The sequence below is a fragment of the Eriocheir sinensis genome, chromosome 66 (assembly GCF_024679095.1).
Source record: "Eriocheir sinensis breed Jianghai 21 chromosome 66, ASM2467909v1, whole genome shotgun sequence".
In the NCBI taxonomy this organism is placed as follows: Eukaryota; Metazoa; Arthropoda; class Malacostraca; order Decapoda; family Varunidae; genus Eriocheir; species Eriocheir sinensis.
In genome coordinates this window covers 4445351-4460395 of record NC_066574.1, presented here as the reverse complement: position 1 = coordinate 4460395, position 15045 = coordinate 4445351, and the positions used below count along the sequence as shown (strand labels likewise).

Here is a 15045-nt window from a genome sequence, read left to right as displayed (position 1 = left end):
TTACTTATTCATTGTTTATTTTATTTAGCTTTTCTGAGTCAAAATGGCGGGAGTTCCAATACTGTTACCGACACCTTTATACACATGATTTAACTTTACTATCTTCAATTACCTATCACATCTATTCATTGCATTATTTATTCCTTGTTTTATTTTATTTAACTATTCGGAGTCACGATGGCGGGAGTTCCAATACATATACCTGCACCTTTATACACATATGATACAATTTTACTATTTTCCTTTAACTACCACATATATCCATTGCCTTATTTATTCATTGCTTTATTTCACTCAGCTTTTCCGAGTCGAGATCACGGGAGTTCTAACACATGGGTCAGCTGTTTCTTGTTGTCAGTGGGTGCGAGAGGTTGAAGGTTGCAAGGGACCATAATTCCTTCCTTATTTTTCCTGTTATACGCCTCTAAACTATTTTTATGAGCTATTTATTAACTATTTATAAGTGTAACCAGGTATGTAGTAATCTAGGCCATGCATCTGTTATTATTATGTATCGTTACTATTATTATTATTATTATTATTATTATTATTATTATTATTATTATTATTATTATTATTATTATTATTATTATTATTATTATGTTGCCTTGTACTCGTATATTCGTGGTTTTTAGACCCAAGTTAACAATGGCTTTTAAATTAATGATCTTGATATATATAAATTCCGTCCTTAACACAGGAATTTACATAGGCCTTAACAGGAATTTACATAGGCCTATATAAATTCCGTCCTTAACATGGAGGAATCTACATAGGCCTATATAAATTCCGTCCTTAACTTAACATAGAGGAATTTACATTGGCCTTAACTTAACAGGAATTTACATAGGCCTATATAAATTCCATCTTTAACATAGAGGGATTTATATATGTAGTGCCTCCCATAACTATAGGCCTATACTATAAATTACCCGCCTAACATAGAGGGATTTATATAGGCCCTGGAATTACATAGAGGGATTTATTTATATAGGATGAATAATGCATAACATGTATAATAACTACCAATGGATTACAGTTAGGCCTATACAAGTGTACCCACCTCTGTAGCATAGTAACCAGGTAAACTCAGTGGGGTGACGAGGGTTAGAAGAAGATAAGAAAATGGATAATGGAGAGGAAGAGAGAAGGGAAGAGGGGGTAGTGTATGTAATGAGAGAGAAACTATTTAGTGGGTGAGTCAGACTTCGTGGTGGTGAGTCTGGAGGGGTGTCAATAGCTTCCAATTTCTACTACAATTAATTTATTCTTCCTCTTCCTCTCCCTCTTCTCATTAGTGTGTGTTTGGCCGTGAGTGAGTGGATAGGTCACGCCTCTTGACAGTAACCTCAATTTTAGTCTCAGCGGGAAGAGTTTTACCTTTCTGGGTCATTGTGAATACCGCGGGTCATGGCAGTGCTGGGGTTACTCAGTGCCGGGGCTCTCCTGTGTTCTGCCTTCTTCTTTTTCTCCTTTTGACCTGTTCTGCTTTGTATCTCTTCTTAGGTCCTCCTCCTCCACACTTATACAGTTCACGCTGAATTGATGTGTTTTTTTCTGTTCTTTTCTTCTTCCCCTGATTGCTTTTCTATGTCCTTTTGTTAGTTTCCACAAACCTAGATTTTTTACCACATTTTTTCAAATCTTCAAGGAAAGTTCCAACAAAAAGCGGACAAAGAACTCTCACTCACCAAGTTACTAATGTCTGGAACAAGTACCAGTTCATATTGTCAGTGCTGTAAAAAAATAGATGAGACAAATCAAGTCTCTTCTCGTAAAGTAGATTAACAACTCTGGGATCAATTTTGTGGCTCTCCGTTGCACTTGTTCCAGTTTGTTAATATTTTTGGGTGTGTGAGGACCACTCTTGGCAAATGAGCTCGGAAGGCTGATGGTGGATATGGTGGGACTATCTGAGATGAAGCGAGGCCTGACTGTGGTGATCATTAGTGAGGGATACATGCACTATTGGTCTGGCATGAGCAAGGGTACCTGTCCTAAGGGGGTAGCTATAGACATCTCCACCCTACTGCAGCCATTTATGGGCGAGGTTACTCTTGGCTGATGAGCAATGTATGAATGGATGAATACTGGGAGACTAGCATACTTATAACGGTCATATTGTGTACATTGCAGAACATTAGGGAAGGATGGTGAGGGAGGGGAGGCTGTGAGGATGAAGGTGACAGTGTGGAGCATCCTAAGTGGCCGCCTCTCTGGCCACTTGGTGATGAGTGTTCCCGCCACACACACAATCGGCAAGGTGCTGGAAGCCTACTGCTCTAACAAGGTAACGAGAGCAATACCTTAACCAGGTAGCAGCGGGGATCATGTTTCTTAATGGTCCCTCTAAGCGAGAAAACTGAAAAAAATCACCCCTCACACAAACCATTTCATAATATATATCAAAGTATTTGTGATCAGATTATGTATCATCTATTTTTTGGGGTTATATCATGGCACAAATTAAGCCCATCGCTGCTACACGGTAAAGCCACAAATTTGGCCCGTTGCTGCTACCGGGTTAAGAAGCATGAAGTATGTAGTGTAGCCAATACAATGCTAAACCCACAACTTAGAGGTTTAGTTTCAGTGCCAGACTTGTCATAGAAAATTTTTGGTGGTGTGTACTTTCACTTTGTATTTCCTTTTTGCAGTTTTCAGGGCCTGAGCTAAGTTTGGAGAGTCCTGTCTCCTTGTTTACATTTTTCCAACCTCTCCTTCATTTGATGGACACTCCCCGCCTCCACAATCTCCTCCTTTAGACCATTCCACTCATCTACACATCTATATTTCTTACCTGGATGACCTTTCCCTATGAGCCATGCTAGGGTGAACCGTCAGGCAAAGAATCGAAAGGTCTCACCGACCAATGCGCCAGCCTATCCAAACTCATCAAACAACATAACATAACCCAATAAGACATAGGCTGGAAAGTGCATATGGGAAACTGTACTGTACACACATGCTACTGAGCCTGGCAGAAACCTCAATTCAATTTTAACCATTCCTCAGGGGGCGACTGTATCAAAGGACTATGTGATGCGCGGCCGAGACAGCCACGTCCTCAACCTTAACAAGACCCTTAAGCAGGCCAACATACAGGACGGGGAGACACTCATGATAGGTCTGCTCGGTTAGTGTCTTGTGTATCATGTCATCTAAAATATTTCCTTTTAGATAATCCTAACCTTATTCAGATCCTCAGGTAGGGCAGTGTATAAATGTCCTGGAGGCAATGTTGGTTTTCTATATAGTGTAATGTTTTTGTTATCACTCAAAATGGTGATCCTTGGGGAAGAATGTGTAAGGTAACATATTTGGTTGAACATAATTTGAAGCTCTATTTTCTATATTTTGAAAGAAGTTGTATCACCTTGCATTTCAAGTGAGAATGGTGTATTTCATTGTAAAATTATATGTCCAAAAAAATGAAATGTTACCAGGATTAATTTACCTAGTGGACGATGAAGCCTATCCTTAAGTATGTAACCCAGGCCAGTCTTTCCTCAACAGATGACGAGAAGCAGACCTTCGCCTTCGGTAGCTGGTGGCTCGTCACCCTCGCCTCCTTCATCATCGGTTTCTTCGGCATTGGTTGTGTGGTGTGGTTGTGCTTCCAGATATTTCCTGTTCCACGACAAGTTAGTCAAGTGTCATCTGTTGGAGAGGAAATGAAAGTTTCATTTGGTTATGTCAATATATGCAATGCAGCTTATGAAATTGTAAATAGCAATTAATATTAGCCAACTATTGGTACGGAGAGATACAATTCAGGACTTTAAATGTGCTATTCAGTTTAGAAGAGTTAGAGTAAATGAGATATATACTCTTGGTAAATCATCCGCTGCTTACCAATCGCTCGTAGATTATAAGCTAGGCGTGGAACATACTACACCATAAAGGGGCATAAATAATTGAAGGTTTCATTGCATTTCAGTTTGGGGTTGTGATTGATGCTGGCTCTTCTCACAGTGAGGTGTTTTTGTTCTCTTGGCATGATGATAATCGTTTGGGAACACATGATGTGGAGCTGGTCCATCGCTGCTTCCTGGCCGGTGAGTCCAAGCAGAGTGAGAGCTGGTGAAGCATGAGTGAATATAGTTTAATGGAGAAGCAGTCAGTAATTATATGCCTTGGAGACAGCATTTTGCTCCTTAAACCAGTACCTGCAGGGATCATGTTTCTTAAAGTCTCCTCTAAGTGAATCATCACTCACACAAATCATTATATATTATTAGATAACTGCATCTGTAATCAGTTGGTGCATGTTCTATTTTGGGTGGTTTATGTCAAGCCAAAAATTTGTCCCGTCACTGGTATGCAGTAAAGCCACAACTAATGGAAATGGCTATTACATGTTTTCTAAGGTAATTATATTTTTTGGCCACTCTTTACATTTCGCTTTGTGGGAGAAACAATTAGGTTTTTTATTTTCCTACATTTTTTTGTTGCCCTTGAGATTAATAGAAACACAATTTTCCAGGTGGCATCAATAGCTTTGCCAGTCACTCAGAGGACCTTCAGGGCTACTTTGAGCCTTGCCTCACGGAGACCAAAAGTCACCTGCCAGCCTCCCAGCGAGCCAACACGCCGCTCTACCTCGGTGCCACGGCCGGGATGAGGATCCTCCAGTGAGTCATATTCTTGGTTATTTAAAGAAGCAAGAACTGATGGTGAAAAAATTACCCTAAATCTGCTTTTTATCATCACAAAAATGTTTCCCACAAAAGGGGTACTTAACCATGCCCTCATCTTTTTTTTTTTTTTTTTTTTTTAATGCAATATTATTTACAGGAGCTTTGATAAGGGAGCAGCAAAAGCAGTTCTGGCAACATTACGGCAGATTTTTGCTACAAGCTCCTTCAAGTTCAACCCAGAGAACGTGGAGGTCATACCCGGCTCAGAGGAGGGAATTAGTGGCTGGATTGCTGTCAACTACCTGGCTCATAACTCCACAAAGGTAACACACACACACACACACACACACACACACAAATATGGGGACAAAAACAGAGCTCTGTAGTGCAGTGGTTAGTGTGCTTGCCTCACAACTGAGAGGTTCCAGGTTCGGTTCCTGGGCTGAGTGGAGACAGATGGGCAGTCTCCTTCAATCCATGCCCCCTGTCCTCTTTCATGCCCTCTCAAGTACTATTACCTTACTCTTGCCAACATATACTTGCTACTATTTTTTCCAGTGCTTTTCTTCTCATAGACAAATTATTCTTGGATTTTATTTCAGCTATTATTTCTAAACAATCTGGTGTTTTCCACAGCGTATTGGCGCTACGGCATCTGCTCTGGACGTGGGTGGAGCATCTCTCCAGGTGACCACTGAGCTGGCAGGGCAGAGTGCATGGCAGACCAAGCCCATCTCACTCTTTAATCACACTCACAGGTAAGGTAGTGGTGTGTTCTCAAATGTACACCTGTATTCCTCATACTACTCCAATGCATGAAATAAGATTGTAAGCATTGTTTTGTTGCATTACAGTGCTGGCTTTAACAAAATTTCCTCACTTTGAAACAAATGTTTTATTTCTAGTTTCTGTAGATTTTTTTCTCCAAAAATACAGATGATAATTCAGTTTCTAAGAAAACTTTTCCTGTCAGAAGCAAAATACATATGGTCTCCAGTGCACTGTTTTCTTGTCATTGTTTACTGTTAGAGGAACATGTTTCTTAAAAGCTTCTTCCTTATATGAGCCAATTTTTTTATTGGCTTCAGTGCAATGTTTTGTGGTTGTGACAGGCTATTTTTAAATCACAATCTCTCGAGGGATCTCTTACTTCACTGTAGTTCTTTCTGGTCACAGCAGCTTACAAGTGCAGGGATATTTTTCATGAGGGAACATGATTTACACTGATTTGATTTGAAGGAGAAAAGAAAATATTGATAACATCTGTTCCCCACATTACTTTGCAGTGTTTTCAGCAAGTCATTCCTCTGTTATGGAATTGGAGAAGCTCAACAGCGATACAACTTTTATCTACTTAATGTCAGTGGAACAAGCAACATTACAAGAGAGGAGAGAGCAGCTCCTACTGACCCCTGCCTGCCAAAGGGCCTGACCCGCAAGGTGCCAGAGGCTCAGCTGAAGGGGCCCTGCACTCTTACCGACAACTCTCAACCTCTGTTGCCAAGGACCTCAAACATTAACAGCAGCAAACTTCAAAGAATATTTAAAAACTACAAAGGAGAAGAGAAGGATGTAAAAATAAATGAGAAACACTCTCGTAAAAATGAAAATGCCACAGAGAATGAAAGTGATACAGTGTCCTTCACCTTGCAAGGGTCAAGTGACGTAGGGAAGTGCAAGGAGAAGATGCAACAGTTGTTTGACCGACGGCTTTGTGAGTCCACCTTCACGTATGGTGACTGCATGGATGCTCAGTCAGTCCCTCCAGTTAACGGTACACTGTATGTGAGTATGTTGCTAACTTATTTTCTCTGTATTAGACTGTGATAGAATTATGTGAAGGTATATATTAGCTTCCTTACTGATGAGACTTTCTAAACAACAAAGTGAGGTCATTCTTTGTTGATTCATACTATAAAGTGCTGGCAGTCATGTTTACCCTTTACCGTTGATGAGATTTCAGGCCCTGCCTGAAACCTGTGGTGTTTGAAGATAACCTAAACTTAACCTAACCCAACCTAACAAAACCCCAAACAGTTACTATATATAGGCCTTGACTCAAAAACTTTCTATACAATAATGTGATTTATACCATAAGTTGCTGGCTATCATGTATTTGAAGATACCCTAAACTTAACCTAACCTAACAAAACCCCAAACAGTTATTATAGGTCTTGACTCAGAAAAATCAGCTATTCTTCCTTACTAAATGATACTTTCTGTATAACACAGTGAAGGCTTTCCTTGTTCATTTATGCTATAGGTGTCTGGATATCATGTATTTGAAAGTTCTTTAAACTTAACTTAACCTATTGGATTTATATACAATTTTTGTTGCCTAAAACTTTTTATTTAATAGTTATATTAACCAAAATTGGTTTGTTTATTAATACAAATACATATGTGAAATTTTTTTAAATTCCACCAAATTACCAATATTCCTGGAAACTTTCCCACCTTTTGCAACCCTAATTCTATATTCTGTTAACAGTAGAAGTAATATCAAGCCTCTTTTCATTTACCTGACAGGCATTCTCTGGCCTGTTCCACCACCTGTTTGAGGGTCTGGGTCTTGGCCTTGGCACCAGCCTGGGCCGCTTCAAGGCTGTGGTGGAGGCGGTGTGCTCCATGGATGCTGCAACACTCCTCCGCATGTACCCAGGTGAGGAGAAACACCTGCGTGGTATGGCCAGTAATGCAGGGAACAATGTACTTAGTCATTTTTCCATTTTTGTTTCTCATTAACCTGGTAGCAGCGACGGGCCAAATTTGTGGCTTCACCATGTAGCAGCGACGGGCCAAATTTGTGCCATGATATTTACCCCACAAAATAGATGATACATAATCTGATCACAAATGGTTTGATATATATTATGAAATGGTTTGTGTGAGGGGTGATTTTTCTCATTTTTCTCGCTTGGAGGGACCATTAAGAAACATGATCCCCGCTGCTACCAGGTTAAAAGAAGAGAAAGAAAACAATTACAAATTAAAGTAGGGAACAGTGTAGTAGGTAAAACTAAAGTTGGGTGCATATGTAAAGCTGCACATGGCCTCAGTGCTCATCTCTGTCACAGTGGTTCTTGAGCCAGTGGCAGGAAAGAACCCATTACCTCAGGGCAAAGGACTAGTGTGACAGCCGTGTGATTTTTATATTTCTCCTATTGATTCAGTTAGGATTTTTATTATTCCAACTAAAACCTTGTTGATAGGAGGGTTTCAAATAGGAAAAATGGGTAATGGGCAAGATGGCGCCACTATAAACACTCGCCTGCGCTAGAACGGGCTGGGCCGACCATCAGGCCCCACTTGGAAGAAGCCTTGGGCCGACCATCAGGCCCCACCAGGAAGATGCCTACCGGCGCAACAGGCAGTGACGTAAAAAAAAAAAAAAAAAAAAAAAAAAAAACCTTGGATGCAGGCACCAGTAACCCCTTTATAGATGCATTTCAATGTCAGGCAAATAATGTTTTTGTTAATAATGCCATTTTTCAGGTACCAATTAGACATTATTGGCGAGTTACTAGCTGTTGTACAAAAGAATAAGATGAAGGAAACAATCCATTCATCCTCCTCCCTTTGCTGATGTCAAGAGTTGAATGAAGATTCTCAATGCTTCGCCCTTATTCCTCGTTGTCATGAATAAAAACATACTATACTACGCTAAAGAATTCCATGATTCAAATTTGATTGGTTCTTATAATTTAAACACCTGTTGAACTTCTTGGAATTCAATTTACACTGTGCCTCTCAGGTGTAGTGGTTAGCACGCCAAGCCATGAATCTATGGCCCCAGGTTCAAATCCCAGCCAGGGCAGTTGGTGTGCAGTCCACCCAGTTGTTCATCCTCTCTTCCCGGCAAACCTGGCTAAAGTAAAATGGATGTCACATTCCCCGGTGTCTTGGGATCATGGGTTTTCACACATCAAAGGCTCAAGAGTCAATGAGATAGAGGAGCTCAGAGTATTATGTGCATCTATATAGCATATGCCCCCAACATTACTGTATCACCTTTGTTTAATCCTTGTGAATATTTGCTTATGCATACTGTACTATATTTTTTTTCAGAGCTGGATAAGGAGATAACCACTGAATTTTGCTTTGATGCAATGTTTGTGTACTCACTCCTCACTGTAGGACTTGGCATCAATGAGACAAGCTGGAGCAATGTGGTTTTCTCGGATGAGGTTTGTGGTCTAAAGTTTGTTTTTCTCATTTTGTCTAAGTTGATGCGTACTTCTTGAAATTCCTTCAAGGAGTTGGCCACTTACTCCTTTGCTCCTGTTCAAACACATGGGATTGTGGTGGTACTTCATGTGTATAGTGTTGAAGTTAGGCTCTGAAGGACTGTGAGGATTTTTTCTGCACAACATTGTATGCATTATAATCTGCAGATGCCTCAATGATAGTTTTACTTTCAAATTACTCAACCAAATGACTTTTTACTACTGGCACGTATTATAATAATTACTGCAGTTCCTCTTGATCGTTTAACATCTTACCTTGTAATGATTTTACTTGTAGTTTTTATTTCAGTCATACTTTGACATCTTGATATTTTTCAGATTCGTCACACAGAAGTGGGGTGGCCACAAGGCTTCATGATCACAAAATCCTCTAGTCTACCCTCCAAGGCACCTTCTCATCCCCTCTCCCTCTCCACGTTCATCCTCCTCCTGTGTCTCTTCTCTGCCTTTGTCATCAGCGGCTTCCTTTTCCTCCATCACTCACTCAAGATCCGGAGACACAGCACATCCTACCAAAGGTGTGACCTCCATCAATCATAAAGTAGTTTTTGTGACCCTACATTGTTACTTAAAACTCCAATGTTGTCCAGCACTGCATCAACACTTATATTAATTGTTGTCCCACTCATCCAACATTTTTGGAACTATTCATCCCTACCTAAACTAGCATTGTTTCACTGTGTGGCTGTGCAAAGCAAGAATGATATTATTCCTATGGTTCTTAATGTGATCCAAGCTTCAAGAATCTCTTATTTTTCTTAACTTCAGTCTTAATGTAAAATCTTAAGTTAGTTTATTTATATGATTAACTTATATTTTTTCCACTTACATTTTTACACTCAAGAATATTATTTTTATTAGCTTTTTACACATTTGTTTTCTCTTTAGAAGGTTCTCGTAAGCTCAGGTGAGAAAAGTGAAGACTGCTAAAAAATCAAATGCTGGATAATGACTGAATTTTCCAGACCCAGAACAGCAGTATAACAATACAATAAATAATCTGTAGCCTTTGTTAATTCTCAATATCTCAGCAAGCCTCGTTCCTTCCCCAGCACTGTGGATTATAAAAGTTGTTCTGTGGCTTACCATGGAGCTGATTATAATATGTAATACTAACATCCATTGCATGATGCATAGAGTTGATTATAGCAACTAATATTTACATCCAGTGCATGATGTAAGAATGCCCTAATACTTGTTGGTCTGATCTGTTTGTACTGCATAATTTTCCTTCACACCTCTATATTTGTGAATGATTTTTCTATATAAAATCATTTCTAAAAGGTAAAGAGAAACTACAGTAATAAAGAGCAAGAATAAGTAAAAGGGTTGAAAAATCATCATTTTGTTTAACGTCCATTTTCACTCTTCCTGAGCGGTTGGGCGCTTTATGGCTCTCCTCCATTCTACTTTGTCTTCTGCCTGATGTTCATCCAATCCCATCAATGCCAAGTCTTCCTGTATACACTTTCTCGTTTTTCTAGTCTACGACTGTGGTCTCTCTGCTCTACCTCTCTCCTCTCCACAACTCCCAGCACTGTATCCTCACCCTCTTCTTGCTTCTCTTTATCCATCAGTCCTTTCAGTCTTTTCCTTCTTGCTCCCTCTTCCATCTCTTCTATCTATCTGCATCTGCTGCCTACACCCACACCTCTCACCACCCTATCTCAGTACCCTCCGACCTTCAGCATCCTCATCCTCAATACCTCCATCAATTTTCTAGTTAGAGCTCATGTTTCTGCTCCATACAACATTGCTGATCTAATACATGCTTGGTACACCCCTGCTCTGCTCTTTAGAGGGATGCTACGATTCACGAGCAGACTAGCCACATCCCTCCACTTTAACCACGCTGCCACCACTCGCTCTCACTGTCCTCTCCACACACAGAACATCTCCCAAATAACAGAAATGTTCTACCTCATCCAGCTTTCCTCCATTCAGCTATATTATAGTTCATCCTCCTCAGTTTCTTGTCCTTGCTGTCTCCTTACACAAGCTGGGCATGTAAAATTCTGCACTCCTCTTACATTTCTGAGGCCTGAGCATCTAAGGTGGCACCACTGCCTGCAACATGTGCACAAGACAGAATTTACACCTTCTCCCTTCCCACAGCATCCATATGGATATTTTCCTGATTTAGTCTTCTCTTGCTTCTTTTCCAGTCACCATGTACTTTGTTTTTTCCATATTAATTTTCAAACCTCTTTCCTCCATTCCTTCCTTCCATTTATTAAACTTTTCTTTCACTTCTGCTGTCTCTGCATTTACTACCAAGTCAAGTTGAAAAATGATTATTCCATTTTTAGTATAATTGATTTTTTACACCAATTATCAAATCGGAGACAGAGCAGTATCTTGACATAATCCTTGATCACATCAAGTTTCATGCAAAGTATGACAGCTGAGGTGAGAGATTTTTTTATGGAAAGATCCTTCCAGAAGTTCTTGTATTGATTTGAGTTGTAAAAAACAAAACAAAACAACAAAAAATATAATCAAACATGGTATAAACATTTTTCAATATTACATGTACTTTATTCTTGCTCTAGTTTCAGTACTGTAGCCTCTCTTTACCTTTTGGAAATTAATTAATAAGGAAACATCATGCACATAGGTGTACAAAATATTATGTGTTTCATAACAATTGCAGATTTAGAGGTATTAAAGCATTCTTACATATCACTTGTATGTAATGAGATCTGATGAGCTATGTGGCAAGATACAGTCAAGCAAGACATACGATACTGTTTAGAAGGGGGCGTGGCTGACTGAGATAGAGAATGGACAGACTATAGTTATATATCTAAATTATGATGCATTTACTTCTTTACTTATGTACTTAGGTATAGTCTTCCTCAGTACATACATCCAGTCATATATATTTCACAGAACTCACTCAAATCGTTGTATACGTTGTGTTCAGCCCAGTGCAGTGGAATGTGCATTTTGAAATGTAGGGAACTCTAGTCAATCTGGCACAAGTTGATGCTTAACGTAGACCGTCATTTTTGGTCTGTATTTTATTTATATATTGTTGTTAACTTGAGCTAAACTTCATGTACATAAATATTCAATGTATATATGTTAATTAAGGTAACAACATGCTCAACAACAACAACAACAAAAAAAAAAAAAACTGGTAATGAGAAAACACAAATGATATTTTAAAAAATTGAATGTGGTACTTAACCTCACTTATTACTACTGTTAACTTTCTTTCCACATGGATTGGGTTTAGCAGGTGATATGTAAATGCAGACACCTTACTACTTCCTATATATGTATAGCCAGAAGTTAAGATGATTGTGACCCAAGATCCCATGTGATGTTTTGGGCATAGCTGCTTAGGTACTAGGGGCCGCTTTCACAGTCACCTTGTTTGTTTTGATCGTTACCAATGGTGGCGATCGACGCTATAATATTCCACGTGAAACTGGCCTATGGGTTAGTGGCGGCTGCAGAGGAAGCAAGACGTGTTGAGAGTGTGTGCCAAGGTGCGGGGCTAGGATAACCCCGCAGCCGCCACTACCCCATCGGCCAGTTTTACATGGAAATACTATAGCGGCGATAACAGCCATTGGGAACGATCAAAACAAACAAAATGACTGTGAAAGCAGCCTTAAGAGTCCTCACCTTTTGTCTGAAGTGCAATAACCAATTCTTACTCCACAATTAATGCTTGCCAAACTGGCTAATGCCACCACCAACTTCCCATGAATGGGGTCAAATGAGTTTATATTGAGGGTGCTATTATCTACAACAGACTTAGAAGTGTTCACATAGACAGAAAACCTTAAAATTAGACAACCAATCTAAGCTCCTTACACAGCCAGCTACATTATCTGAGTGAGTGAGAGAGAAATCACAACCAGGTGAACTCCACAAATAAGGGAATGGAGATTACAAGCTTAACATCCACCATAGGACATGAGACTGACATATCACTGAACTGATATAATTACCATGTGTAGGCAATTTTCACCATCAATGTACAGTACAACAGTCCATGTAGAATGACACCTTTCTTGCAATATGCTAAATAAATTGACTTTCTATTAAAAAAAATCAATTTATTACAGTTTTACTCATAAGAAGTAGTAATGCTTCAGTTATAAGATTACTTTCCCCGGGTCTGTATCATTTCACACATGCTGTTTCCTTGTTGCAGGTGCATTGCTGACCACATTGATCAGGAACTACAGAGATTCATTAAGTAGGAAGCATTGCATGTGGATGTTGTGATAAAGACAATGAGTGATGATGAGGCATAAGGCATGTTACTTCTCATGTGACCCAGATATACCTTTTGTAAAACATAACATGAGTTGTGAGTATTTCCTATCATGATGAGTGTATTGCAATATCAAAAATAATAATTGCACATGATTCATAACATTTGTAGGTTATAATCAAGAATGAAATTGTAATACAGAAGCAGTACAAACAGACTAGTTATAGTTATATGTTACTGTGTTACATATTGCTGCATCACCTTTATATCATATTCTGTACATTTTAGAGATTTTATAAGGAAAGATTCTGTTCAAAATACTTCTTAATAAATGTAAAAACAGAAGTGTTGTGTAGAGATAACATGCTCAAATACAGCAGCGTGCCAGATTACTTAAACTAAGCATGAAAATACAATTAAAATGTTACGGATACAAAATTTCAGATGTGAGTGATGCATGAATTAAATTTAGTTTGTGTCGTGAAAACCAGTGCAGTAATCATAATAGATGTCATGTTTGCATGCATCTAAAACACTCAAATGGTCTGATCTAACATCAAAAATATACTGCATGAAATATGGAGTGGTGAAGTGCTTAGGTCATGTCAAAGATCTAGACTTACTAAATGTCACTAAAGTGTATCTTCAAAATGTGCAGTTTTGTAACCACTGTAATGCTGAGGCTATTCTGACTCCTGTGCAAACCTGAGAAACAGGTACCTGAAACACTGTACTTGGCGCATTTTTGCTTGCTTGGATTAATGGGGTCTCCATCTCACTGACTTAGAAATACAAAGTCATCAGGTTCTTCACCTTACCGACTTAAAAATACAAAGTCATCAGGTTCTTCATCTTACTAACTAAAATACAAGTCTCAACTTTTCGTCTACTTACTGTATTTCCGATAATTTAAGACAACTCTCTACCTCTTCCCTTCTAGTGCACTGAGCATTAGCGCCCTCGACTAAGCCCATCTGTACCCCAGTTAATGTGAGCCTCTGGGCAGGCTTGTGTGATAATTGTATTTATGTGGAGATTTTGGAATATAAAGTTAGTGAACAATAAATATCAGTATTATTAAAGCATTTCATTAGTAGTCCTGTAAAATAAGAAAAGGCTAGCCAATAGCTATGGGGATCATGTATCTTAAAGGCTCCTCTAAACAAATTATTGAGAAAAAATCATCACTCCCGCAAATCATTATATAATACATAAGGCAGTCGTGATCAGTTTATGCATCCTCTATTTTTTAAGGTTTGTCAAATCACAAATTTGGCCCGTTGCTGCAACCTGGTTAGAATAAAGAGTAATTTGCAGAGCATTCAAGATGAGTCATGGTGAGCCATTTTCCTGTGATTGGCATTACAGTGATCCCTCGCCATATCGCGGTTCACTTATCGCGGTCTCGTATCGCAGATTTGTAAATTGTACGTCTAGTTTCGTATTGCGGATTTTTCACTATATCGTGGGATTTTGCGGTATGGAGGTATTTTAATATATATATTATTTTAATTATTTTGCAGTAAAAGAACCATTTTCTAGCCTAAAAAATTGAACACTATAAAAAATAAGAAAATATTAATTAGAACATATTAAAAGAATATCAAATCAAAATAAAATATCGTACCCCTGCGATAAACGAGGGATCGCTGTACAGGTAACTCTCGATTTATGCGAGTATTGTGTCCATGAAGAGGTCGTGTAAATAAAAAACAATGTAAATCAAACAAGAGGTAGGTTTCTATCGAAAAATAAATACTCGCTTCGTTCAGTGGAGAGAGAGAGAGAGAGAGAGAATATCAGTATCACCGAGATATCCACTCAGTCTCAGCCTCACTCGTGTGAGGAAGAAATGAGGGACACCATGAGCGACTGGCTACGAAGTATTGGTACCGGTACCGAGCAGTCTGGTACCGGTACTGTA

The 15045-nt window shown here is 39.1% G+C and overlaps 1 protein-coding gene across 2 annotated transcripts; it reads left to right on the top strand.

Annotated features, from left to right (window-relative positions):
- The first annotated feature begins 334 nt into the window (after window positions 1-334).
- LOC126987749 (ectonucleoside triphosphate diphosphohydrolase 1-like) lies at window positions 335-14203 on the top strand. 2 transcript variants are annotated; one of them, XM_050845042.1, is made up of 13 exons: window positions 335-377; window positions 2137-2290; window positions 3016-3136; window positions 3517-3644; window positions 3941-4058; window positions 4487-4634; window positions 4798-4963; window positions 5277-5398; window positions 5927-6425; window positions 7170-7302; window positions 8709-8827; window positions 9206-9405; window positions 13059-14203. In XM_050845042.1, exons 2-13 carry the CDS (start codon window positions 2177-2179, stop codon window positions 13105-13107), a joined length of 1917 nt encoding a protein of 638 aa, XP_050700999.1. In that variant the 5' UTR covers window positions 335-377; window positions 2137-2176; the 3' UTR covers window positions 13108-14203. The 2 variants fall into 2 exon arrangements, with proteins under 2 accessions (XP_050700999.1, XP_050700997.1); XM_050845040.1 differs by having other exon boundaries at window positions 346-473.
- Window positions 14204-15045: the final 842 nt, after the last annotated feature.